The sequence below is a fragment of the Octodon degus genome, unplaced genomic scaffold (genome assembly GCF_000260255.1).
Source record: "Octodon degus isolate 3935 unplaced genomic scaffold, OctDeg1.0 scaffold00481, whole genome shotgun sequence".
Taxonomy (NCBI): domain Eukaryota; kingdom Metazoa; phylum Chordata; class Mammalia; order Rodentia; family Octodontidae; genus Octodon; species Octodon degus.
In genome coordinates this window covers 197,316-224,431 of record NW_004525057.1, presented here as the reverse complement: position 1 = coordinate 224,431, position 27,116 = coordinate 197,316, and the positions used below count along the sequence as shown (strand labels likewise).

Genomic DNA, 27,116 nt, shown 5'->3' with positions numbered 1-27,116 from the left:
CCTATTAGTCTCCCTTTGTTCATCTTTGCATCATCTTGCAGGTGATGGATTATTCTTTCCTGTATCCTCGTTGTTTTCAATAGATCCTTTCTTACCTTTTCACTAGCTCCACCTGTATACTGCAGATGTGAAACTCTGTCTTCCCTTTTACTTAAATGGTCTTACAAGCTTTTGATTGAGATTTTTATTTACTCTATAGCTCTTTTACTCTACTTCATGACGTGTATTTGTTTCGTCTATTGCTCATTCAAGGAATCCGTCATTTTTCTAATCTCCTCTATTTTTTTTTTCGAATGTCTTCTTTTGAAGCAGTCATAAATTCTTTTACTGATGTGTATTTTTCAGATTGGGTTTCCTCCCTATCTTTCTGTAGTTGCTTCTTTACTTCGGTTGCTATGAATTCTGAGAATTCTTTTTTTATTTCAGAAAAGAACTGCGCTCTGAGTTCTGCTTTATCTTTCTCCTGTTGCTTATTTACTGTCGACGCTATTAATTCATGTATTTGAGCCAAGCTAGTGTCCTCTGCATTTGTTGTGAGTGGGCATTGGCTTTCCTCCATATGTTTCTGCATTTGATTTTTTACTGCAGATGCTATTAATTCAGATATTTTTTTTCTAATCTGAGTTCCTCTATACCTTTCTTCAGCTGTTTCTTTATTGCTTTCAGCTGTATGATTCCCAATTTGGTCTCAGCTGTATGATTCCCAATTTGCTCTGTGTTAGTGTCCTCTGCACTTTTCACAGGTGGGTTTGTGTTCTGAGGTTGCATTTTATTCCTTCTCATCATTTTGTGTAGTATTGTCTTCTGACCTTCATTGTAGTTATAACCTTCGCATGTACTGAAGTTCAGGTGCAGCTCTACAAAGTTTGGATTTCTCCAGCTGTGCCTGGCTTGGGTCTGGCTTCTGTGCTCAGCTCCTTCCTGCTGCTGCCCTTGAGGGTGAACCTGTTGTGCCCCTATGGCAAGATTTTCTGATCCTGGACTAGCAGGATGCTTCTATCCTCTACACTCTCTGCAGGGATTGCAGCTGCAGTGGGGAGAGGCAGCTCTCCCAGATATTCACCACGCCTGGGTTAGGACTGGATCTGGGGGTTCCCGGAACATGGCAGAAATTCCTACCCTTTGTGCAGGGTGTGTGGGGGTAGTACAGATTGATGGGGGGCATCCCAAGTGGGTGGAAGAGCTTTTCACCCATGCTCTTCCTGCGCTGGGACTAGTAGTAAGTCCTGCTCGTGCAGGGTAGCGGGAAGCTCTTCCACACACTCACCCGGCCTGGGCTAGGACTGGGTCTGGGGTTCCCACAATCCCGCAGAAATTCCTACTTGGAGGGCAGGGTGGGGAAGGTGCTCCTGAGTTGTGTGTGTGGGGGGTGCATCCCAAGGGGTTGGAAGAGGGTCTCACCCATGCTGTGCCTGGGCTGGGACCAGTTGTAAGTCTCACCAGTGCAGTGTAGCCAGAAGTTCTCCCACACACTCACAGGGCCTGTGCTAGCACTGGGTCTGGGGGTTCTATCTCCTTTTTTCTATTCTTTGTCTGTCTTCTCTTCTTAATTTCATATATATTTCTTTTTCTCTTTCTTCTTCCAACTTTGCATGCATATATTTGTTAATATGAACAACTAATTTGAAGACAACATTATGCACTACAACAGATATTGTGAAATTCATATTATTTTGTTAAGTGAAATTCTGTATCACTTGTAATTTTTTGTTTTAACACTGTTTTGTACTGGTGTAAATACTATTTTGTAGTTTTGCAAAATTCAACTTGTGCCACAGATACCTGAACTGATATGTCCATTTTTTAACTGTAACACTGTTATTGTCACCTTGGACTCATATATAACCACACAGCAGAAACTTGATTTCTTAAATAAAAAATGTTTTCTTGGTGGTAGAAGGAAGAAGAACAAGATGAAAGCATCACCATCTTTATTTCTTTTGAGGAGTTGTTTTCTTATTCAGGGATATTAATCACTTTGATATGTCCACATAAGATAGAAATATAATGAACCATCTCTGGGATCTCAAAATAAAATTAATCACTTCATAAGAGAGCCATTGCATGACCTCATTTAATCCTTGTTACATAAATTTCCATATTCTGTTTTCATCTCATTGTTGGGTAAGTTTTTAAGGCATTAATATGATGAAAACCCAAGCATTACATTTCTTAAGAATCATTGTATTAGATTTAAAGATAATATAATTTACCTTTTTCCCTAAGGGATTTCTATGTCCTCTATTCAGGTTAAAGTCAAAGAACTATCAGTTTGTTCTGGCCTTGGTTTTTGCCATTGAAGAGATCAACAGAAACCCCCACCTTTTACCCAATATATCTTTGGGATTTGATCTTTACAACATCCCATTCATTGAATGGGGTGTGATGGATATTTCTTTCACTTGGCTCTCAGGCCTGGACAAAAGGATCCCTAATTATACCTGTAGAAGAGAAGGCAATTCTATAGCAGTGCTTACAGGAACATCGTGGGCAACATCTGCCCAGATTGGGACACTTCTGAAACTTTACAAATTTCCACAGGTAAGGGTAGGTGGGATAAAGCAAAATAAAATTATAACTTGGTGGCATTCTTAAATGGCTGAAGGAGAAGGAGAGGGTAAGATTGGGTTTCTGTATATGTAAAACTGTATACTGTAATCATGTAGTCAGAAATTTGAAGGGGCATGCAAATTACCTTGGTTTGGCATAATGAGGAGTGTAAGCTTAGTTTCAAACAAGAGATTTTCTAGGTAGTCTGATCCTGTTGTATATTTATTTAGATAATTCTCAGAAAGTGGGTTATTACTTTAAGAATGGGATACAAATTCTTCCTTCACATTATTTCAAGATGATTTTAAATGTGTTATAGGACAGATATTATGTTTTAGATCAATCCTCCCTCTCATTCTTTTTCATATTTGTCTTTTCCTTTTAGCTCACCTTTGGACCTTTTGATCCTATCCTAAGTGACAAAAGCCAGTTCCCTTCTGTATATCAGATGGCTCCCAAAGATACATCTCTGGTCCTTGGCATGGTCTACTTGATGGTTCATTTTCACTGGAACTGGGTTGGGCTTTTCATCTCAGAAGACCAGAAAGGTATGGAGATTCTCTCAGACTTACAAAGAGAGATGGACAGGAACAGAGTCTGTGTAGCTTTTGTGGAAATGATTCCAGTCAGCAGAGTGTCATATTCTTCAGATGTCTTGTTTAACCATCACCAGATCATGAAATCATCTGCAAATGTTATTTTCATTTTTGGGGATACTGATTACCTGCAAGGTGTAATATGTAAATTAGGGCAAACCTTAATGACATGGAAAGTCTGGGTCATGAATTCACAATGGGATTTTGCTATCACTCCAAAATATTTTATGTTAGATTTATTCCATGGGACTCTCATTTTTTCACACCACTATAGTGAAATCTCTGGTTTTACAAATTTTATCAAGACAGTTAGCCCTTCAAAATACCCAGAAGACATTTACCTTGCTCGGTTATGGTATTCTTACTTTAACTGCTCATTTTCTGGTTCTAACTGTGAAACCTTAGAAAACTGTCTTCCCAATGCCTCCTTGGAATTGTTGCCTAGACATCTTTTTGACATGGCCATGACTGAAGAGAGTTACAATATATATAATGCTGTGTATGCTGTAGCCCACTCTCTTCATGTGATGCTTCTTTATCAAACAGAAACACAGCCCATGCAAAATGGGAAAGGTGGAGTGCTTTCGCCTTGGCAGGTAATGTCTCTTCCATTACATGGTTTCAATTGTCAGGAAGTTTGCTTTCTAAAATGATTTTAAGACCTCCGAATGAGTTTCTTTCTCCAAAAGCACATGAGGACTGCATTTCTTTCATTCCCAGGATATAAATCAAGGCCTGTATAGAAGTAGTCTTGAGAACAAAGTGCCATTCGTAAGAATAAAACAGGTTCTAAGTCAACATCTATGTTTTGTGTTGTAAGTGCTCCCCATACACTGTCCAGTTAATGATTTCCGTATGAAAACCCTAGATTTTTCCTGTAGTTTTCTTAAATAACAAGAGATGAAACAGTTGCCTGCAAAATTAAAGCCTGCTATTATCTGAAATATTTTATATAAAGGATCTCATTTAATTATACTCTGTGTACGAACAGCCTCATTTTATAATACTACTCTGAATGCTCAGAAAATGAATGGGAATGTCCATATTTTACTAAGCTATTGAAATTTTCTGGGTTCCCACATCCACTGATTATTTAGGTAGCTTTCTCTCTGTCTCTGTCTCTGTCTCTGTCTCTGTCTCTGTCTCTGTCTCTGTCTCTCTCTGTTTCTGTCCCTGTGCTTTTGACCAGGGTGACCTTGAACTTATGGTAATTCTGCCTCTTAGCCTCCCAAGTACTAGAATGACAGGAGTACACTACCACATCCAGGTGTGTATTTCTCGGCAGGCATATAAGCTGCTGAGCTATCTCCCCAGCCTAGGTGTGGATTTCTTTCTTTTGTTCTTTTTTTTTTTTTGGTTTAAATTTATTAGCACATATGTGTTTTCTGTGGGCACAGAATATACCCTTAGAAAAATTAGAGTAGCTTCATTCTCCACAGGATTTTATTTGTTAGATTTCACTGATGCCTGATATAAATTTGCATTATGAAGCTGAAATTAAAGACAGTTGGGCTTAATCTAATCTGGGTCTTCCATCTTAATTCTGGGACAAGATCATCTTTGTTTGATGAATTTCTTTTAGCTCCACCACGTTCTGAAGGATATCAAATTTGTCAATCTTGCTGGAGACCAAGTGAATTTGAATGACAAAAAGAATGTGGATGCATCGTATGACATTCTGAACTACTGGAATTTTCCACAAGGTCTTGGGCTTATGGTCAAAGTAGGAACATTTTCCCCACATGGTCCATATGGTCAACAATTAACTTTATCTGAGGATATGATAGAGTGGGCCACAGGATTTAGGAAGGTGGGTCAAATCTAGTCGCACTTCTTTAAACTGAATATAAATAACCAAAATCTTATTTTGGATTTTAGGTTCTAGTTCTCGCTGAGGTGTCACCCAATGTATGTGTAACAACTCCCAATTTAAGGGATTTTCTTATGCACCGACTCAGATCTATTATAAATTAACATTTATTTCCCAATATGTTTTTACATGTTAATACACCTCATCATAATCTATACACAGCCTCTGTGTTAGTCAGCTTTCATCATTATTACAAAATGCTAAAATACTTTAGTCAAGCAACATACTCCATGACCAGTTGCTTTATTGCTTTCTATCTTTGATGCAGTACTAGAGCAGGAAAATGTGGCAGAGGAAATGTTTTACCTCCTGGATAATCTAGGTAGCAAACAGATAAACAGGATGGTATCTGAGTCCCAATATTCTCTATGATAGAATACCTACAATGGCCTAACTTCCTCCAAACCCTCAAAGTTCAACAAATATAGAGAACAAGCCCTTAACAAAAAAACTTATTGGAGAATTTTATAAATGAAAACCATAGCAGTACCCAATTAATTGAACATATGACAATATAAATTGCGTTTACTAATGGCCCAACTCTAAAAGGTGTAGTTTGTTTTTGTTTTTGTTTTTGTTTTTTGTTAGATAGCACTGTGAAGAGTTAACAACACTTGTCTGCCTTTCTTCAGACTCCACCCTCTGTGTGTAGTGACAGTTGTGGTCCTGGATTCAGAAAAACACTTCTGGAGGGAAAGGCTGCATGCTGCTTTGATTGTAGCCCTTGCCCAGAGAATGAGATTTCTAATGTGACAGGTAAGTTCATTCCTATGGAGAAATTCTCACCTCCCATTCATAGTTTCCAATACATTCAAGTAGGTAGAAAAAAAACCTCTAGAAGTGGACAGTAGAACCAAAATTCTATCTTACGTCAGTTGTTATGTTGTTATGATCAATAATATTTCTACATAAAATAATATACTTTTTTCAAATCTCATTTCCCTCCTCTCCCTTCCCATCTTCCTCCATCTCTATGTTCTCCTTCCCATATGCCAAAGATTCATCTATTTCCTATTGTCTGTTTTTATTTTGCACCTTATTTATATATTGCAGTACTCATATGAGAGATACCATGTGTGTTTTAAGCTGTGTGTGATTTGCTTCATTTAACATTATGGCCTCAAGGTGCATCCATTCAACTACAAATGATTCAAGTTTATCCTTGTTATCACAGAGTGGTACTCCATTATACATAGATAGCACATTTTTAAATCCATTCTTATGTCTATGGACTTTTAGGCTGCTTTAAAATTTCAGCTACTATGTGAATCTGTCCAGAAGGAAGGAATTACTAAGATGAAGACAAGGACAGGAGAGGAAATGAAGGAGACACAGCTACGTCTGTATGCAGGGTGGCATGGATAATTGCACAGTGGATTTCTGCTGGTCTATGAAAAGGAGTAGTTAGTGCTTAATTTTTGATCTTATTTTTTCCTCTTTCTGTTTAATTTCTTATAACTTTCTTTTTCTTTTTTTGTTTATCCAATTTTGCATGCATATATCTGGTATTTGGAACAACTAATAAGAAGACAACACTACATAATGCAACAAATACTGTCGAATTCATATTATTTTGTTTCGTGAAACTCTGCATCATTCCTATTTTTAAATACTTTTTGGCATTCTCTTTTAAAAAATTTAGCTGTTATGAATTGTCCTGCTGTAAAAATGGGTATGCATGTATCACATACTGTGATATCTTATTAGCTTTTGGGAAGATAGCTAGTAGGGAAAAAGCTAGGTCAAAAGGGATTTCTAATTTCAGGGGGATGTTTTTGAAGAATTTTATTCCAACTTTTACAGGATTGTACTAATTTAAACTTCTACAAACAACATAGGGGGTCCTTTTGCATCACAGCTTCTCCAGAAGTTCCTGTTGGAGTTCTTAAATGTGTCTGTTCTTTCTGGAGTGAGATAGAATCTCAAAGTTGTCTTGATTTGCATTTTTCAAATTGTCAGTGATGTTGAGTATTTTTTCATGTTTCCATTTCTACTTCTTCATCTTAGAAGTGTTTGTTTATCTCAGATGATCATTTTTGGTGGGTTTTAAAATTTGGGGAATCTATTTTTTAAGTCTTCATAGATTTTAGATATAATTCCTTTGATCAATAGTCAGAAAAAAAGAACAAAAAAGTAACTGTTCTTCCCATTTTGAGAGTTTTGTATTCACTTCATTGGTAGTTTCTTTTGCTGTGCAGAAATGGTTTAATTTGATGTGACCTCATTCGTTTGTTGTTGGTATTATTTCTTGTGCAACATAATGTTTTTACCAGCCATTTGCTTTGGATACTACTGGGTAGAAGAATTTACCATTTTTTGAGCATGCCTCACAAAGACACAGAGGAGGATTTCCTGAATGGTGAGCCAAGAAAGAATGATGAGCCACGTGTGTTTGAAGTGAAGTATTTTAGGGCATTAATGACAATGTATTGTTTACATAATAACTTTAAAAATTTAACTGTTCATATATTTTGAGTACAGCACATATAAATGAAGTTAAATTCATATTTAAATCTTCGCACATAATTTTAATGATTACCGACAATGGTGAATATTTTGTCCTAATTATTAACACATATTAATTTTAAAACTAATGGATTTTCCTGCGACATATTTTTTTTTTAAATTTATGTATTTGGTTCAGGGTCTCACTGTGCAGCTCGGACTTGTAGTGCTCCTCCTGTTTTCAGCCTCCCCAGCACTGGGATTAAAGGTGTGCATCACCCCAGCTGGACTCAATCTCTGGCTCAGCGTGCTTGGGGCAGGGCCAGTGAGACACGTGGTACTGGAGAGGTACCTGTGCTTGCAAAAGCAGGCATTTAGCCCTCTGAGCTATCTCGCTGGCCCTTCCTGTGACATTTCCATAAACACATATATCATGCATCACTCATGTCCACCCTTGGTTCTTCTCCCTCCCACCTCTCATTGGCTTCTCTCCACCAGTGTACTTTTCCAGTATCTAATACTCCCTCTTCAACTTTCATGTTCTCTTTCCCTTTCTCTCAGTCTCTCTCTCTCTCTCTCTCTCTCTCTCTCTCTCTCTCCCTGTGTTTCTCTCTGTGTCTTTCACCAAATAGAAGAGAAAGTGTGGTGATTTTTTTCAGTATTTGTCATACTTCACTTAATATGACATCCTCACATACCATTCATATTCCTGTATACAACAAGATTGCATTCATTGCACTCTACTTTATGGCTGAATAAGAGTCGATATACACTATATTTTTTATCTTGAATTCATGTTAATGTACACCTAGTCTGATTCTATACTTTGGTTATTGTGCATAGTGCCACAACAAGCTCGGGTGTATGCAGGAATCTCTTTTCTATTTTTACTTCTTTATCTTTCGTTAATTATCCATGAGAGAGATAACTGGATCCTTTAGAACTATTGTTTTCTGTTTGTTGCAGAACTTTTATAGCTTTCCATAGCTACTGTACCAGTGTACATTTCTACCACCAGTGCACAAAGTGCCTTTTCAGGTCATTTGAATATTCTAGGGGTTTGGTTTGCTTCTTTTTAATATTAAGTGAAGGTTTTTAAAATATATTTTGGTTATTAATTTGTGTCATATAGATAGATGGAAACTCATTTTTTCCTGTTTTCTTGGGTCTACCAGAGCTTTTTATTTAATGAAGTTCATTTACATTCCTAGTGAGGGAATAGTGGCCCACATCAACAGTCTAATGTGTTTCCCTTGTATTTTCATCCTGTAGTTTCAGAAATTTCAATTTTTTTTATTATCTCTTATGCATTTCAGTTTACCTTTGTACATTGCTCTAGTTGCAGTCTTCTAGATGTGGACACCCAGTCCCCCCAGTACCAATCTTTGAAGAAGCCATCCTGTCTCCAATGCATATTTTTGGCAACTCTTGAGAATGAGTTGACTAAAGCTGCGTAAATTATTTTCTGGGTCCAGTATTCCATTTCCTTACTTTACATGTTTTATTTTTTTTTTAATGCCAGTATTATGCCATATGGGTTACTGTGTCTCTGTGGTGTATTTTGAAATCAGGTATTGAATTGCCTCTACTGTTGCCTCTATTGTTCAGAGTTGCTTTGGCTACATAGAGATTTTTATACTTCCATATGAATTAATTTTTCTCCTATATATGTAGAGATTACAGTTCATATTTTGATGGACATTACAAGAAATTTGATTGTCCTTTGGGTGGTATTGCCATTTTAACAGCATTAATACTCCTAAACCATAAACATGAAAGGAGTTTCTGCATTTCAATTCTTTTCACACTTTGTAGGGCCTATGAGAGCTCAGTGGACTAAGTACCTGCTTAGGCAAGCACAGGGATGGAGGTTCAGTCTCTGGTATTGCATGCCATACCAGCCCAAACCCCGGGTGCATGGAGTCTGTGATCAAGTCTGGGCACAGTGGCACACACCTGTAATCCTAGTGCCAGGGAGGCTGAAAACAGGATCACAACAAGTCCAAACTGCACAGTGAGACCCTGAACCAAGTACATAAAATTAAAAAACAAAACAGAAAAACGTTTATAATTTTTCCTTGAAGAAAACACCCATACCTTTTTTTATTCTTAGAAATTTTTTGTTTTGTGACTATTTATTGGGATATTTCTGGTTTGCTCCTTAGTAAGTTCATTATTGATATGTAAAAAAGTATTGATTTTTCCATAAGATTGGTAGTGTCAGAAGTTTTTGACTTGAGTCTTTTACTATATTGGAATATTTTGCTGAATTCACGCACCTACAATATTTAAACGATAATGGATTACTCTTCTCTGACAAAACTAAACAAAAAAGGGGGATACAAATGAAAGACCATTTTGTTATGTGTATATTCAAAATAATCAGGATAGATATACAGCTGCATTCTTTTAATTCAATGAATAGAGAGATTTATTCCTAAAAAATAAATAAAATAAAGTTTTCAGTGAAAAAAATATTGATTTTTGATTTATTTTCCATGCCATTTTACTGAACTTTTAAATTCTTCTGAGAATAAGATATTTATATCCTACTTCTTTAATAGTGGTAGCTAATGAAGGCTCAGAGACTATTAATCTCTTTTCAGTTTGCTAATTTATTTGCATATAGTTCTTCAAAGTATTTTGAAATAATAATTTGAATTTCTGTGTAATTAGTTGTAATATTATTAAAATTTTTTGATCTATGTATTTATTTATTTATTTGGTACAGGGTCCTGCTACATGGCTCAGACTCATAGTGATACTTCTGTCTCAGCCTCCCCAGTGCTGGGATTATAGGCATGTACCACCACATCCAGTTTCAGTGGCTGGCATGGCATGCAGTACCCAGGATTGAACCCAGTCCTTGTGCTTGCCAGGCAGGTGCTTAGACCACTGAGCTATATACCAAGCCCCCAATTGTAATGTTTTTTAACTCTAACTTTTTTTTAGAGTTGTGTATTTCTTTTCATTAGTTCAGCTATAGATTTCCAAGTTTTTTCTCTCTTCACAAAACAACATAAGTCATTTATTTAAAAAAATGGATATAGGGCCTAGGAAGAGAGCTCAGTGGCACATGTGCTTGCCTGGCAAGTACAAGGTCCTGAGTTCAATTTCTGGAATGTGCCCCCAAAAGGGTATAATTTAAGATAATAATGTTAAGTGAAGTAGATATGCAAACTTAAATATCACATAGTTTCTATTGTATGCGAAATGAAAAGTACAAATGTACTAAAGTGCAAAATAAAGGGTTGATTATAGGAATAGGATACAAAAGAGGTGGATGATTTGCAAATGCACCAGGGATCAAAAGAAGGAGGGAGAGAGAAGGGAGAAGACAGGAATGGGGAAACAAGGTCAAAATGTATTATGTATGTGTATGAACTCCCAATGATAAATGCAATTATTTTTTAAAATTTTCCTTTTATTTACATGGTAGAATTTGTTTCTTTTAAAATTTTTAAAATGTTTTAAATAATTTTATTGAGAAACAAAGAGCAATGAGACAGCTTCAAAACCGATTACTAACACAGTTTCAATAATTAATACATGGCATATTGTTGTCTTGGTGGTTATTCAATGTAAAAGATGCAGACATGATATCCTGTCCACAAATTTTATCTTTCAATATAAGTACATAATTGTCATACATAATTATCACATTCATTGTAGAGAATTTGGACCTGTACATAATATATCTTAGTTTTTCCTTTATTCCCATTCCCCCTCCTCCCTTCAACACTTCTTTCCCTTCCCATTTATAAAAGTATTGCTTCTTTTTTTTCTTCCACTCTTTTCCTTTTCCCGTCTCCTTCCTCACTCCTTTGTTCCCCTTCCCATTTGAACATATGCTCCCTATTTCCCATTATCTATCCCCCATTACACTCTTGATTTATTGTTTGAGTTTCTAACACCAGAGAAGCAATGCAGTATTTAATCTCGAGTGTGAAATTTATTTCACTTATGATTATGGTCTCAGAGTGCATTTATTTCACCTAAAAACAAATCAAATTTGTCCTTCTTTATGGTAGAGCACTATTCAATTTTATAAATACAGCACATTTCCTTTTTAAAAATTTTTAAGAGAGTAAAAATTAGAATTAAAACAAAAAAATTACAAGTGATACAGAATTTCACTTAACAGAGTAATATGAATTTCACAGTATTTGTTTTAATGCACAGTGTTATCTGCCAACCAGTGAGTCATATTACAAGATATATGCATGTAAAATTGAAAGAAAGAAAGGTGTAAGAAAATAAGAAAAAAAGTACAGAAATTGATAAGCTGAGGAGAAACAAATTAAAGCATTAACTGCTTCTTTCCATGGACCAGCAGAAATGCACAGTACTGTTGACCCATACCACATTTCGTTTATCTATGCTTTTGTTGATGAAGATATGCGTTGTTTCTAAAATTTACCTTTTATAAATTGTGTTTCTGTAACATGTGTTTGTATATATCACTGTGATATGGTGCTTTTAAATCTTTTGGGAAGATACCTGGAAGGGAAATAGTTTAATCAAATGGAACCTGTGGTTTTATTTGTTAAACGAATCTCAATACTGATTTTTGCATGATTGTACCATTTATATTCCCACCAGTAACAAAGAAGGGTTACCTTTCCCTACAGCCTTGCCAGTATTTATTATAGGTTGCTTTATTGATGATACCCATCTTTTCTGTAGTGAGATGGAATTTCAGTATTGTTTTAATTTGCATCTCTTGAATGATCGGTGATTTTGAACATTTTTCATGTATTTATTTGCTGTTTGTACTTTTTTGTCTGAGAAATGTTCATTCATTTGAAATGCCCATTTTTTGAATGGATCTTTAAATTGGGGGTCTGATATTTTTTATTTCTTTATATATTCTAAATGTTAGTCCTTTTTCTGAGGCATAGCTGATAAAATGTTTTCCTATGTTGTGGGTTGTTTTTGACTCTGTTAATTATTTCCTTTGCTGTACAAACCTTTTCGAATTTCATGTGATCCCATTTGTTAATTCTTTGTAATAATTCCTGAGCAATTGAGGCTTTGTTCACCTCTGCCTACACCTATGTCTTCAAGAGTTTTACCTAGTTTATCTCCTAGCAGATGAGATGTTTCCATTCTAATATTTAGAAATTTGCTCCTTTTAATTTTAGCTTAGTGCACAGTGAGAGATATGGGTCTAGGATGAATATTTGACATGTGGAAAGCCAGTTTTCCCAGTACTATTCATTAAAGAGGTTTTCTTTCTTCCCATGAAGGTGTTTGATCCCTTTGTCAAAGATAAGGTGATTGAGTGTGCTTGGAGTTGATTCTGCCTTTTTTATTCTGTTCCATTGATTGTGTGTCCGTTTTTCCCCCAGCACCATCATGTTTTTAACACTGTAGCTTTAGAGTATAACCTCAAGTGAGAGAGTATGATGTACCCTGCTTTGCCCTCGTTGCCCAGACTTGCTTTTGCTATTTTGGGTCTCTTCTGATTCCACATGAATTGTCACATTGCTTTCTCTAATTCTGCACGATATTGGTACTTGATTGGGATTACATTAAATCTATATAATAGTTTGGAACTATGGCAATGTTCACTATATAGGATCTGCCTATCTATGAACAGGGTATAGATTTCCATTTTGTTACTTATCTTCCATATCCTTTTTAGAGTTTTCAATTTTCAGATCTTTTATTTTGTTTGTTAGATTGATTCCTAAAATTTTAATGCTAATTTGAAAGGTGTAGTTTCCCTAATTTCTTTCACAGTAATCCCTCTATTCATGTATATGAATACAATTGATTTTTGAGTGTTGCCTTTGTATACTGCTGCACTGCCAAATTTGGGTATTAAATCTAAGAATATTTTAGCAGAGATTTGGGTTTTTTTATGAAGGACATAATGCCATCAGTAAATAATGATAATAATATTTCCAGAGCTATACCGAACAGCAATGGTGATAGAGGGCATCCTTATATTGTTCCTGAGATCAGAATGAAAACTTCCAGTTTTTGAACATTTAGCATGATGTTGGGTGTTGAGATGACCCAGTGGTTTCTGTTCTTGACACTGTTGATATGGTGAATTACATTTATTGATTTGTGTATGTTGAAACATCCTGTATCCCTGGGATTAATCCTCCTTGATCATGGTGTATAATCTTCTTGATGATTTGCTGCTTTTTGTTCCCCAGTATCTTATTGAGTATTTTTGTCTCTCCGTCTATCAAGGAGATCACCCTGTAGCTCTCTTCTTTGGTTTGATCCTTTTCTGGTTTTCATATGAAGGTAATGCTTGCTTCCAGGAATAAGTTTGGGAGTATTGCTTCCTTTTCTATTCCATTAAAGAGTTTGAAGAATAATGGCATTTAGATCCTTTCTAAATTTCCTGTAGAATTTGGCTGTGCATCCACCAGGACCTGGACTTTTCTCTATTGGTAGGTTTTTATTGCTTCTTCAATTTCACTGACTGATATTGGATTATTTAGCATATTTGTATCTTCTTCATTCAGCTATGGTAATTTACATGTGTCTGTGGATGTCCATTTCTTTTGAGTTTTCCATCTTAGAGTACAGGTTCTTGAAGTAGGTACTGATGATGTCCTGGATTTCTGAAGGAACACTGTGATTTCACCCTTTCATTCCTGATTGGATGGATTAGCCTTTCCTTTTTCGATAAGTTTGCCTAAGGGTTTGCCTATTCAATATTTTAAGGGACAAACACTTCAATTCATTTATTTGTTGCAGTGCTTCGTTAGACTCAGCTGCATTAATTTTAGCTCTGATCTGCATAATCTCTCTTGTGCGTAGTGTGGTTTTTAACTCACCCTGTTTTATCTAAATCTTGAGGTTCAATGTAAGGTTATTTATTTGAGCTCACTCTGTTTTTCTGATGTGGGAATTCACAGCTATAAATTTCCTTCATAGGACTCCTTTCATTGTGTCTATAAGTTCTGATATGTCATTATTATCTAGCTTTAGAGACTGTCTAATTTTTTTCTTTGACTTCATGTGTCACCCAGTTGGTTGTTCAGGAGGATGTTATTTAATTTCCATGCATTTATGTAGTTTTTGTAGTTTCTTTTGCCATTGGTTTCCTATTTTATCACACTATCTTCTGATAATATCCATGAGAAAATTTCCCTTTTTGCTTTTACTTAAGCATGCTCAATGAGCTAGTATGCAGTCTGTTTTGAAGCAAGTCCTATGTGCTGCTGAGAAGGATATGTATTCTGTTTTTATAGGGTGGAACACTCTGTAGATATTTACTACATGCATTTGTTCAAAAAATTGATTGAGCTTTGATTGTGTGTCTAGTTGATGTTTCTATTTGTGCCAGTAAGAGATTAAAGTCCTCTGTTACAATTGTCTTAGTGGTTATCTGATTTTTCATATCTATTAGTGCTTGTTTTATATAGTTAGGTGTGGAAGTATTTGGTACTCATATATATTTATGATTACTATCTCTTCTTGGATTGTTCACTTAATATATATTCAGTGACTTTCTCTGTCACCTTTGATCAGTCTTGCATCCACTTTATTTGTAAACAGAATAGCTGTCCCTGATTTGTTGAATGGAGTATTGTTTTTCATCCTGTGACTTTCCGTATATATTTTTTTCCCAGTACTGGGGATCAAACTCAGAACCTTGAGCTTGCCAGGCAGGCACTTTTGCTGCTGAGTTGTATCCCCAGTCCCTGATTTATTTTAGTTTCAAGTGTGTTTCTAGTATGCTGTATATTGCTGGATCTTGGGACCTGATCCATTCTTCCAGTCTGGTTCTTTTGATTGGTAAATTGAGACCATTCATCCTGATGGTTATAACTAATATGTATACTTGTCCTTATATTAATTTCTTGTTGTTGGTTCCCTTTCTTTCCTTTCTACTTGTTTGCTTTGCTTGATTGGTCCATTCTATTGGGATTCTTATCTTTTAAAAAAATCAATAGTTTCTTTCTTTTTTAAAAAATGTATTTGGTTGTTACAGGGTCTCACATGCAGCTTGCATTCATAGTGATCCTCCTGTTTTCAGCCTCCCTAGCACTGGGTTTACAGGCATAAGCCAATATGCCCATACTCTGTGGCCAGCTCAGCCTGCCCTGAGCATGGGGATGGCATGGCACATAGTGCCCAGGATCCAACTGTGGTCCCTGCACTTGCCTAAGCAGGCACTTTAGTCTGCTAATCTATCTTGCCAGTCCTCTATTAGGATTCTTGGAATTGATATCTTCACTGTCTCTGTAGAATATCCTTCAGAGCTTTGGACAGTGCTGGTTTGGTGACTGTGAATTTCTTCAAATGTTCTTTATACAGAAGTATATTATTTCTCTATTAATTTTGGATGATAGTTTTTCAGGGTACACTGGTCTGGCCTAGAGGTTGCTTATTGTGTACTGATCAGCCTGCAACCTATCAAATGAGTGGATGTCAAAGGCTTAAATAAGAGAGACAAGTGGTATGGTTTTAACATTCCAGGAGAATCAAAACCTTCTGCATAATTTAGCTATGACAAGAACTTCTCTGGGTGGCTTGCATTTATTTGGTTTTTGAACAAAGGAATGGGATCCTGTAAAAAGTGAAGGAACTGAGAAGGACCTTGAAAGTCAGTTCAGGTGTTGGGCAGATGGCTCAGTGGAATAAGCGCTTCCCTGGCAAGCACAAAGGCCTGAGTTCAATCCCTGATTAAAAAAAAAAAAAAGTCAGTTCAAAGACTTTCCCAATTAGTAAATTATGCTAATTAGGGGGCCATCTTATCTCTAGGTTCACATTCACCCCAGGAGTAAGACATCTGAGGTTATACTCTTTATTTAGTTAATTGGGGTTGGAACTTGGTGTCCTTACCTTGTCCTTTGAGGCCTCATGGCCTCACAGGCCACTACAGGCCTCAACTGGAATGAGTAATTCGTAGAGAGGTCCAATTACTATTAATCTTCTGCCCATCTCCAGACAAGAGACCTAGGCCTAGGACAGACTTACAAGTAAACATAGAAAGCCAATTGATTAGCTTTAAATCCTGCTCAGAGCCACTTCATAATGTTCTCTATATTTTAGGGCTTCAAATACATCCTCCAATCTGTCCTTAATTTAAAGGAAAAGTGTGTTGAAAAGTCTACCGTAATTGTGACGGGTTTTCTTTTGTAGATGATTTGTTTATTTCACTAACAGCTATTAAGATTCTATTCTCGTGTTGAATTTCTGAACTATTTTTTTATTACATTGGACTATTTGGAGTTCTGTATGTGTCACTTATCTGTATATCTTTTCTATGCCTTAAAAGTTTTGCTATTGAGCTGATTTTTTGTGTACTTTCTACTCTCCTCTGATTTTCCAATGATTCCAATTTATCTTTTTTAGCCTTTTTTCTCTATCTAGCAGCTGTTGCTTTTATTTTTTTATAATGTCTCTTACTATTTTTAAGAGATCTTTTACTTGGTGATCACCTCAACCCTGTCTTCTTGATCTGATATCCTATCTTCATATTTGTTCATTTGGCTGCATATACTTTCAATAGAATTTTTTTACCTCCTGGATTTAATTTGTGTCTGTTTTGTGGGATACATTTTTTCCATGTTTATATTCATGGTTTTCATGTCTTTCCTAAGCTATTTTTAAAAAATTTATTCTATACTCATTGATCATGTCCTTCATCTTCATCTCAAATTATTGTTTTTCTTTTTTGCCAAGTGACTTGATCTGTGTTACTTCCACAGCAGTGTTACATTCCAAATTTCTGGTACCTTTTCAGAAATTTCAACTGGGTGGCTTTTGTTTGTTCCACCTCAGTGCCCCCTTGATATGTCTTGGGTGAGTTGGGGATTATGGGTTGCATCTTGATTCCATGTTTTGTCATTTTCATTTTTATGAGGCAGCTTCTTGCTGTGTAGTTCAGGTTGGGCTTGAGTTCCCTCAGTAGCCCAGGTTGGCCTTGAACTCCCAGTCAGCCTGCTACCTCAGCCTCTGAAGTGTTGGGATTATAGTCATGCAGCACTCTGCTTGAGTATTTTTTGTTTTTATTACCTATTTTATGTATTGAGGCTTGTAAATTACTTCTGTAGATAACTTTGTTATTAATAGGAAGACCTCTGTAGTAAATGACTGCTTTTCAGAGATGTCTTCTATGTGTAGCTGGCTTTTGACATTTGAATCTGTCCCAGGATTAAGCTTCTTCAATTTATTAGGAATTAAAAGTTGCAACCTGTTTGTTTTAGCACCCAATTTTTTGGTACTGGATCATAGTATTGTTTATGACCTCACATAATCTAGATATTGGCATACAATAAGATCAATTGATCAAAACAAGTATGTCACCTTCGCTAAGACAGTGTAATCAGTAATAATAACACCATTAAGCACAAAGTAGAAAATGACAAATGAAAGCCATTAATTTGCCACCTTTAACTATAGGTATAAGAGTTATGGTTATGTAACAAAATTTGAGACAAATTAGAATATTAAATTTAGTAAATATTCACTTGAGTGATTTTTAACCTGAAGGGTGAAAATTTTCAAAAGACACAAGGAAAAAATAGAGAAATAAAAAAAAAAAAGATTAAGAGGTGATGAGAAAGGCTGAAAGAAAAAGGAAGATTAACCAAGCCTTGGAAACTGGGTAAACAATATAGAAGGGAAAGAAAGAAAATAAAGAAGAACAAAACAAACTAAAAACAACGTTCACACTCATGAAAACAGAAACAATAAAAGTACCCAATATGCTCTAGCTGCCATCTTGGATCCCTGCGTGTGCGAGCCTAATCTCAGCTGGTCTACCTGAGACCCCCTGAGCACCAGCCCTGGTCCCCCGTGCTGCCCCATATCCACTCCAAGATGAAAGAAACCATCATAAATCAGGAAAAACTCACCAAACTGCAGGCACAAGTGCACACTGGTGGGAAAGGAACTGCTCGCAGAAAAAAGGTGGTTCATAGAACAGCCACAGCAAATGATAAAAGAAAAACAAAAAACCCTCAGTTCTTATTAAAGAAGTTAGGGGTAAACAATATCTCTGGTACTGAAGAGGTGAATGTGTTTACAAACCAGGGAACAGTTATCTACTTCAACAACCCAAAAGTTCAGGCTTCTCTGGCAGCCAACACTTTCACCATTACAGGCCATGCTATGACGAAAGAACTGACAGAAATACTACCCAGCGTCTTGAACCAGCTTGGTGCAGACAGTCTGACTAGCTTAAGGAGACTGGCTGAAGCTCTGCCCAAACAACCTGTGGATGGAAAAGCACCGCTTGCTACTGGAGAAGAGGATGATGATGAGGTTCCAGATCTCGTGGAGAATTTTGATGAGGCTTCTTAAATGAGGCAAACTGAACTAAGTCAGCTTCTGAAAAAGATCAAACTTGGAAGAAATTACTGGGAGCTGCTATTTTGTATTGTGATTGCTTTTTAAAAATTATTTTTGTTTATGGATCTGCATAAAATCTAGATCTTTAATATTTTTTAAGCCCAAGCTCCTTGAACATTAGAACTTTTTTCAGTTTTTGCTTACATACAATTCATTCTTTGCAGCTAGGTAAGCTGGAGAAGTCTTGGAATAAAGTTTGAAACATTAATTTAAAAAAAATACCCAAAATGAACAGAAAAAAAACAACCAAAGAAGAAATCAAAGAGAAGGTAACAGGGAAACTCCCATAAATTTCTCTGTAATTGCAGACCTGTGATCTTCTGGGCTCTACTGCTCTATGGCAGTGTTCCACTCAGGGTGTGACTCCACTCTCGCTAGTGGACAAAGCAGTCAGCTAGAGCCTAGATATGTCCTGGATAATCTCTGCAAGCCAACAGTAGGATTGTGGCTGGGTGCCAGTTCTGATACTTTTAAGTCTGCAACACTTCACGCTGAGCTGGCCCTCAGTTCATGGGTTTTGGGTCTAAGTCATTTAGCTTATAACACTCTGGGTGTCTATTGTCAGCCGGAGCATGGCTCCATGACCCTGGATATCTCCTATGCTTTTTCCTCACCTAGATAATGGAAGAGTTTAACACTGGGAGTCCTGAGATTAAGCCATGAACCTGGGTTGCTATGAATCCCAGGTTTAGTTGGCTTCTCCCTAAAATGGTAACCAAGTGCTATCTCCAGGGGACACTGCAGTCACTTGATCTGAAGTCACTCACCAGCTATTGTAGAGCACAGCACCTATTACTCTGTTCCACCAATTCATTTCTCCTTGAAGGCTTCTAGCATCACCCATCCTTACTGTGTTTTTAATTAAATACTCCTTTTTCACACAATGAGCCAAGACATGGGGAGAATATACAAACTGCCCGTTCTTTTTTGTTTACTGGGACATTTTTTCAGTTTTGCTATGGATTCCAATTTTCCCTTCAGTTCCTTCCTAGGCTCTGGGAACGAACGCATCTCCCTTTTTCTTTATTCCAAAGTTACTATTTTCCAGAATCTGGATTCTAAACCTTGGAGAAGTTGATTTGTTGCAGCTTACTGCTTTTCCATCTTCGCATAAGCCAAGGACAGAATAATCTAGACGTAGGCACTCAGCTCTTGCTGTTCCTTGGCACCTCAGTAGTGACTGCATTCCACTGCTGTCAAGTTTTCCTCATTCACATTTGAATGTAATCGTTATGTACTGCAAACATGTGCTGATAAAAGTAAAAACACCAACTTTATGATTCATTGAGTCTTTGTATTTTTCTTCTCTATTTCATGTAATTCTTCTCTGATATTCATTACTACTTTCTTTTAATGCTTTTTCTTTTGTGGCACCAGGGGTTGAACTCAGGACGTTGCACTTACCAGACAGGTGCTTATGCCACTGAGCTATATACCCAGCCCCGAGAATTTATTTATTTATTTATTGGATAGAGGGTGTCACTACACAGTTCAGACTCATAGTGGTCCTCCTGTGTCAGCCTCCCTATTGCTGGGGTTACAGGTATGTGCCACCACGCCCGGTTTCCAGGGCCAGCATGGCATGCCTGGGGGATTTTTGTGCTTGCCAGGTAGGCACTTAGACTGTTGATCTATCTCACTAGTGCTCTTTTTTATTTATTTATTTATTTATTTATTTTCCATAATTGTATTGAGAAACAAATAGCAATGAGGTAGTTTCAAATCGAATTGGTAGGACATTTTCAATAATTAACACATTCCTAGTGGTTATTTGCTGGACAAGATGCGGACATGATATCCTATTTACAAACACTATTACAACAAATCCCTCTATTCGTTAAGAGAATGTAACTATATATCTATCCTAACCACTTTGAATACACAGATACAAAATGGACATTCATCTGTATCCCCTTTTTTGTTTAGTTCTGTCATTTGAATATTATAGGTGTGTTAACTCAGCAAAATATTCTAAAAGAGTCCAGTAGTCCATGATAGTATTGGGTCTTGTGCTTGACTGGCAGTGTCAGAAATTGTTGACCTGAGTCCCCCACAGCTCAACATAACACCTCACCAGTGCTTATTTCTGTCTTTCTCTTAATATTGAGTTCTTTTTTGCTCTGAGTTCTTGAATTCACCATTCGGTAATTTATGTTTGATTTTGATATTTTATTTAGACACTCTCTGCTAAAAACTTCTTTGTTAGTTCTTTTTCTGTATCACACAAGATTTGTTATGTTGTAAGATTAACTTTATTTGACTAAAAATAGTTATAATTGCTCCTCAGAATTTTTTCATGACCACTTGTTGTTTCAAAGGAATTTTGTTCAGTTCCCCTGTGTTTGTATAATTTCTATAGTATCCATTCAGGTAAATTTGTATTTTTACTTCATTTGGAAAGAAATGAGTCATGATTCAGTTTTTTAAAAAATTACTTAAGATTCTCTCTATTGTTGACTATATGGCATATTTTTAGAAATACTTACATGCACTAATGTTAAGAATGTCCATTCTTCAAGATTTTTTAAAAAGTATTCTGTAAGTGTCTATTTAAAACCTTTTCTCTAAAATACATTTTAACTTTGCCATTTTCTTTCTGTTTTTGTCTGAATGCTGTACCTATCATTGACAGTAGGATGTTGAAATTACTCACTATCATATATTGAGTTCTGTGTTTCATTTTACATTTAGAACTATTTCATTTAAAATTTTAATTAATCATATATATATATATATATATATATATATATTTGTGATCACTGAGGACAACTTAGTTAAAAAAACAAAATTTCCAAGGTGTTTTGAAACACCTTGTGATGTTTTTTTGTGATGAACTGTGTCTTTAACCAAAATGTAGTGACATCTATTTTCCAATTAATTGTGCCTGAAAGCCTATTTTGTTAGACTTAAGTATATTAATTGCCATATATTTTCATATTCCATTAGCTTGCAATACAATTTTTGTCTTTTCACTTTTAGTCTGCATAGGTCTATTTTTGTGAGTTGAATTTCTTATGAGTAATATGTTGTTTGGTATTATTTTTAAACTTCAAACAATCTGGAGATGTTAGTGGAGGATTTAAGATTATGCATATTTAGAATTATTAACTATATGTACTAGGGGTTGGGGAGATGGCTCAATAGAAAAAGCGCTTCCTTGGCAAGTTCAAGGGCCTGAGTTAAATCCCTGGTTCAAAAAAAACCTTTAAAATAGATGTACTCATTATTTCTACTTTATTAATTTTGTTTATTACCTCAATTTTTAGGCATTTGAGAACTTTGAGTATTTACTATATTTGTGTTTTATTCTTTCCTATTTGTAATTTCTCTATCAACTTTTCCCACTGGAGTTATATTTTCACATACTCTCAATATGCTATATTTTCTCATGGGTCTGTAAATTTTCCTTATGTTTTGTAATTTTGGTTTATTATCTTTGTTTATGTTTATAACTGAATGTCTTCATTTTTCCTCTTCTTTATAATATCTTATGTCTAGTACTGTAGTCTTGACGTAATGTACCAAGGAAAGAGCAGAAGTGTGCCATTGTGTGGACTGGGGTGCAAATTCCCTGAGCTGGTGTGGAAATATAGTTTAATGACAGAGCACATGTCCAATGTGCTAGTGTACATCAGTCTGTGCACAATGCCTTGCACATTCTCAAGTTCCAGAAAAATATAAAAAGATTTTTTTCTTAAAGTTAAAAAGACAAACGAGGAAACAGGCAAATGCAAAACCAAATATTAAAAAATTGAATTGAAAAAATGAAAAAAGAAGAAAAAGACAATAAAAAGAATAAAAAATTAATATTTCGAAAAGGATAACATATTAAAAAGTAAAGGAAAGGGGCCAGGAAGATAGCTCAGTAGAATAAGTGCTTGCCTGACAAGCACAAGGACTCAAGTTCAATCCCCGTTTCTGCCCCCCCCAAAAAAGTAAAGTAACATAGAGGAAAGGAGAAAAACTCTTAAAAGAGTAAACAAATTTCTTCCTCACTGAGGCTTTTGAATGAGAGAAGGAGATTGATGATAGCAAAAAGAACTTTTCTCCATATCTTTTAGGCTGTTTATCCACACAGTGATAGCTAAGGACTTTCAAATCCTGAGTCTTTCATTTTTCTTCTTTCACTGTAGCTAACAAGAGTGACTTGTGGTGAAATGTGATTGAAATTACCCTTGGCTATTTTAAGCAGGTATCAGCTAGTACAGAAATTGGAGCACAGTAAACAATGATTTTCCATGGAAATTCTTAGGCTTTGTGCTCAATGTTCAGACAAAGGCCCATGTTGTCTATGTTACTGAAGATGAACAGGTTTAATGCAGCTGCAAACATCTGTGCTGGAAGGGCTACTGAGGTGTTCTATATGATGTGCTGTCCTCAGCCCTGGAGCCCTCAGTCTTGACTCCTGGTAGAAATTGACATTTTCTGCCCACTACAGAAAGAACACAAGCTTGGCAAACACCTTTTATGGGGAAATATCCCTGCTTCTTTCCATAGTAAATATTTCCACAGAATAGGATTCTGAGAGGATTTCTTTGAGAGACATCCTCTAAGTCCAAATTGTCTGAGGAGTAGCAATGTGGGTAGTCAGGCAGTGACATGGAATGTCCACAGAATCCTGAAAAGAGAAAAATGCAGAATTTTCTGAACCCTAGAGAACAAGACCAGAAAATAAAACCTTTCTCAAGAGAGCATCTTGATGTAACACCCCAAGAAATTGCTAGAGAGGCATCAAGCATCTTGTCTAAAGCTGCTGGCCAAACAAACCATCGATATTGCCTCTCCTTAGATACTGTACATACAAGGTTCTGTATTCTGCCATAGTAGAATTTCTAAGGACTCTTTCACTTATATCCCTGCTGAGGAGCTACTCTCCCTATCCAGTTGTGTTGCTTGATAACAGGTAACAGAGCGCTCTGTTTCTTTTACAAACTATCTGCGATTCTCCAGTCCTCCAAGTTTCTACTCCTAAATTCTCATGTTCTTGCATTGCCACATATCTCAGTTTATGGTAGACGTATGCTGATTTGCTCCTATAATGAGGATACAGTGCTGAATTTCAGGTATCTCTTTTCATCATCTTGTTTTCTTTCTGAAGTTTTTTCAAATCTCCAAGCATTCAAAATACACATTTTTCTATCAAATAGTACATATGTGGTTAAAACCCCTTAGTAATAGTATTATTAATATGTCAATAAATTAAATGTGGGATAAAATCCGAGGATTGACAGAAATGGAAAAACAATACATTATGGTGTTTTTAATATTCAAGGAACAAGCTGGACTTGACAATACATGCCCATAGTCCTTGCTGCTTATAAGCCAGAAATAGAAGGACTTGAACCAAGTAGCTGGATCCAAGCTTGAAAAACACAGTACAAGCATATTCTTTAAGGAAAGAGAAAGGGTGGTGGGGGAGGAGGGATACAGGAGGAAGTATAAAAAAAGATGTAGTATATGGTAGTGCATGATTGAAACCTAATTCCTCAGGAAGCAAAAAGGGCAGGATTGGACATGGAAGTCCAGCCTGGAGAATATCGTAAGATGACATTAAAGATTATTTGAGAGAAAATTACATTTTTTTCCCTCACTATAACTGAAATACATAGATAGTGAAAACTAGCACAGGAACATAACAGGTAAAGGTGACTAAAAATGAATATTAAGATCATGTATTTCTGGAATATTTTGTATACCATAATTAATACTTTAAAAAAACAAATTTACAGTCATAAATGGTGACATGATATAACTGTATCTATATTGAAGAATTTTTAATATTTTGACATTGGCATGTAACAAAATTTCACAACATATATGGTATGGTTTCAGTACTTGTTTTGAAATAGATTGTGAAAGTAAAATAGTTCAGTGTATAAGTGACTTGTATAGTTTCTTTTCCAAGATTTGGTTTTTGGTAAGTTGGTGATTGTGTTATTTCTGCATGTATGAAGAACAGTATACCCACAGCAACACTACATACATGTACCTAGTTGCAGAACTTTATTTCCAAAAACTAATAGATTTATGAAGTGTAAAGCATAAATTGTTAAGGTTCTAAAGGTATTAATATCCCTGACCAAATCTTATGGGATGAAGCTAAATCGATCAGCATATGTATGCCTATACACAGATGTCTCCGCTACTCTTCTTGCTGGACAGAATGCCCATTTCACTCACATTTAGTGGTAGTTTCAGTCCATAGTTGGCTGGCTTAAAGGCAGAGTGACAAAAGGCAGAGAGCAGCCTTTCATGGTGGTGGAAAACAGCAAAGAGCAAAGGCAAAGGGGAGGAACAGTGGCAGCACTAGCCACAAGAGAGGCAAAGAGCAAGCCTCCCTGCCTTACTTAAATTGCACTCAGGCTGTCTGCCCCAGGCTGGGCGTAGCACTCACATCCATAATCTCAGCATTAGACTGTGAATTAATCACAAATTTTAGAAGCTGCCCCACTGACTTCATGAGGATTTGGGGGAACAACTACACATAAACCATAACAACATATACATGTGATTTGTATATATAAATATTACTTTATCAGTTAATAAAGACAAGCTGAAATTCTACAAATAAAAATTCACAGCAACCTAGAAAAAGAAAGGAAACTAAATTCAACGAAGAACACAGGAAAAAATAGTTAACATCCACATAATATTTTAGAGCTGGGCATATAGCTCAGTAACACAAGCACTTACTTGGCAAGCACAAGGTCCTGAGTTTGATTCCTGGTACAAAAAAATGATAATTTATAAAATAACAGAAAAACAATAAGCAAAGCTAAATTTTATTCTACCAAATGTTAAGCTGGAACCACAAAGAACATTGATCAAATATACACCATGAGAACACTTTTAAATGCTTCCACAGAACAGGATGGTATTTGTAACTATCAAACAATGAGTATTTTCATTGTGAACACCTAGTACAAAAACTTTACATTAATATATCAAACTTGTATTTGAAATTCATAAGTCTTGAAGCATATAATAACAAACTACCCCAGGAATAAATAAAAATGCTCACTAAACCTTTCTTCCTCTACTTTGGCTTTCTCAGGTACTTGGTCATATTAAAAATAAACTAAGGTGAGCAATATAAATTTGTTTTTATTATCTAACAATCATTCTTTATTTGGAGCATATAGCTCAGTAACATCAGCACCTACCTGGCAAGCACAAGGTCCTGAGTTTGATTCCTGGTACAAAAAAAAGATAACTTATAAAATAACATAAAAACAATATACAAAGTTAAATTTTATTCTACCAAATGTTAAACTTTGTGTATAAAACAGTAAAGAAGAATGATTTGGCTGATCTAGCCTAAGAAGATGATGAAAAAAATTGGGGCTGTGGATATAAGCAAATGCTGAGCCTGCACTAAAGATAATTTGAATTCCTCACCAGATATGGATCAGTGTATAAAATGTCGAGATCACCAGTATGCCAACATAGAGCAAAACTCCTGTCTCCAAAAAACTGTGACCTTCCTGGCCTATGAAGATCCACTGGGGATGTCTCTTGCCTGTGTTGCCCTATGCTTCTCTGCACTCACTGCTGCTGTTTTTGGAGTCTTTGTGAAGCATCGAGACACACCTATAGTTAAGGCCAATAATCAGGCTCTCAGCTACATTCTACTCATCTCTCTCACCTTCTGCTTCCTCTGCTCCTTACTCTTCATTGGTCATCCCAACACGGTCACCTGCATCCTCCAGCAGACAACATTTGGAGTTGTGTTCACTTTGGCAATTTCTACTGTCTTGGCTAAAACTATTACCGTTGTTCTAGCTTTCAAGGTCACCGTGCCAGACAGAAGGATAAGGCAGTTCCTGATATCAGGGGCACCTAACTTTGTCGTTCCACTGTGCACTGTGATCCAAGTGATCCTCTGTGGAATCTGGTTGGGTACTTCTCCTCCTTTCATCGACATGGATTCACATTCTGAACATGGTCACATCATCATTGTGTGTAACAAAGGTTCAGTCACTGCTTTCTACAGTGTTCTGGGATATCTGGGCTCTTTGGCCTTGGGGAGTTTCACATTGGCTTTTCTGGTCAGGAACCTGCCTGATATGTTCAATGAAGCCAAATTCCTGACATTTAGCATGTTGGTGTTCTGTAGTGTCTGGATCACCTTCCTTCCTGTTTACCACAGCACCAAGGGGAAGGCCATGGTGGCTGTGGAGATATTCTCTATCCTGGCCTCCAGTGCAGGACTCCTGGGATGCATCTTTGCCCCCAAGTGCTACATTATTTTATTAAGGCCATATAGGAGCTCTCTGCATGGCTTCAGTTATAAAACACATTCTGACAATAATAGACTTGCTTAA

At 36.3% G+C, this 27,116-nt stretch overlaps 1 protein-coding gene across 1 annotated transcript; it reads left to right on the top strand.

The window, feature by feature from the left end:
• Nucleotides 1-2,262: 2,262 nt before the first annotated feature.
• On the top strand, nt 2,263-27,116 carry LOC101573072 (vomeronasal type-2 receptor 116-like). Its single transcript, XM_012513353.2, has 6 exons — nt 2,263-2,541; nt 2,849-2,860; nt 2,936-3,742; nt 4,729-4,956; nt 5,649-5,772; nt 26,194-27,116. The coding sequence occupies exons 1-6, from the start codon at nt 2,386-2,388 to the stop codon at nt 27,114-27,116; spliced, it is 2,250 nt and encodes a 749-aa protein (XP_012368807.1). The 5' UTR covers nt 2,263-2,385.

Bases quoted from the DNA above. Each gene is read 5' to 3' on its own strand.
- LOC101573072 (XM_012513353.2), top strand. From the start codon at position 2,386: ATGGATATTTCTTTCACTTGGCTCTCAGGCCTGGACAAAAGGATCCCT. The intron at 3,743-4,728 runs GTAATGTCTCTT...AATTTCTTTTAG, and splicing joins GAGTGCTTTCGCCTTGGCAG to CTCCACCACGTTCTGAAGGA. The intron at 4,957-5,648 runs GTGGGTCAAATC...GCCTTTCTTCAG, and splicing joins GGGCCACAGGATTTAGGAAG to ACTCCACCCTCTGTGTGTAG.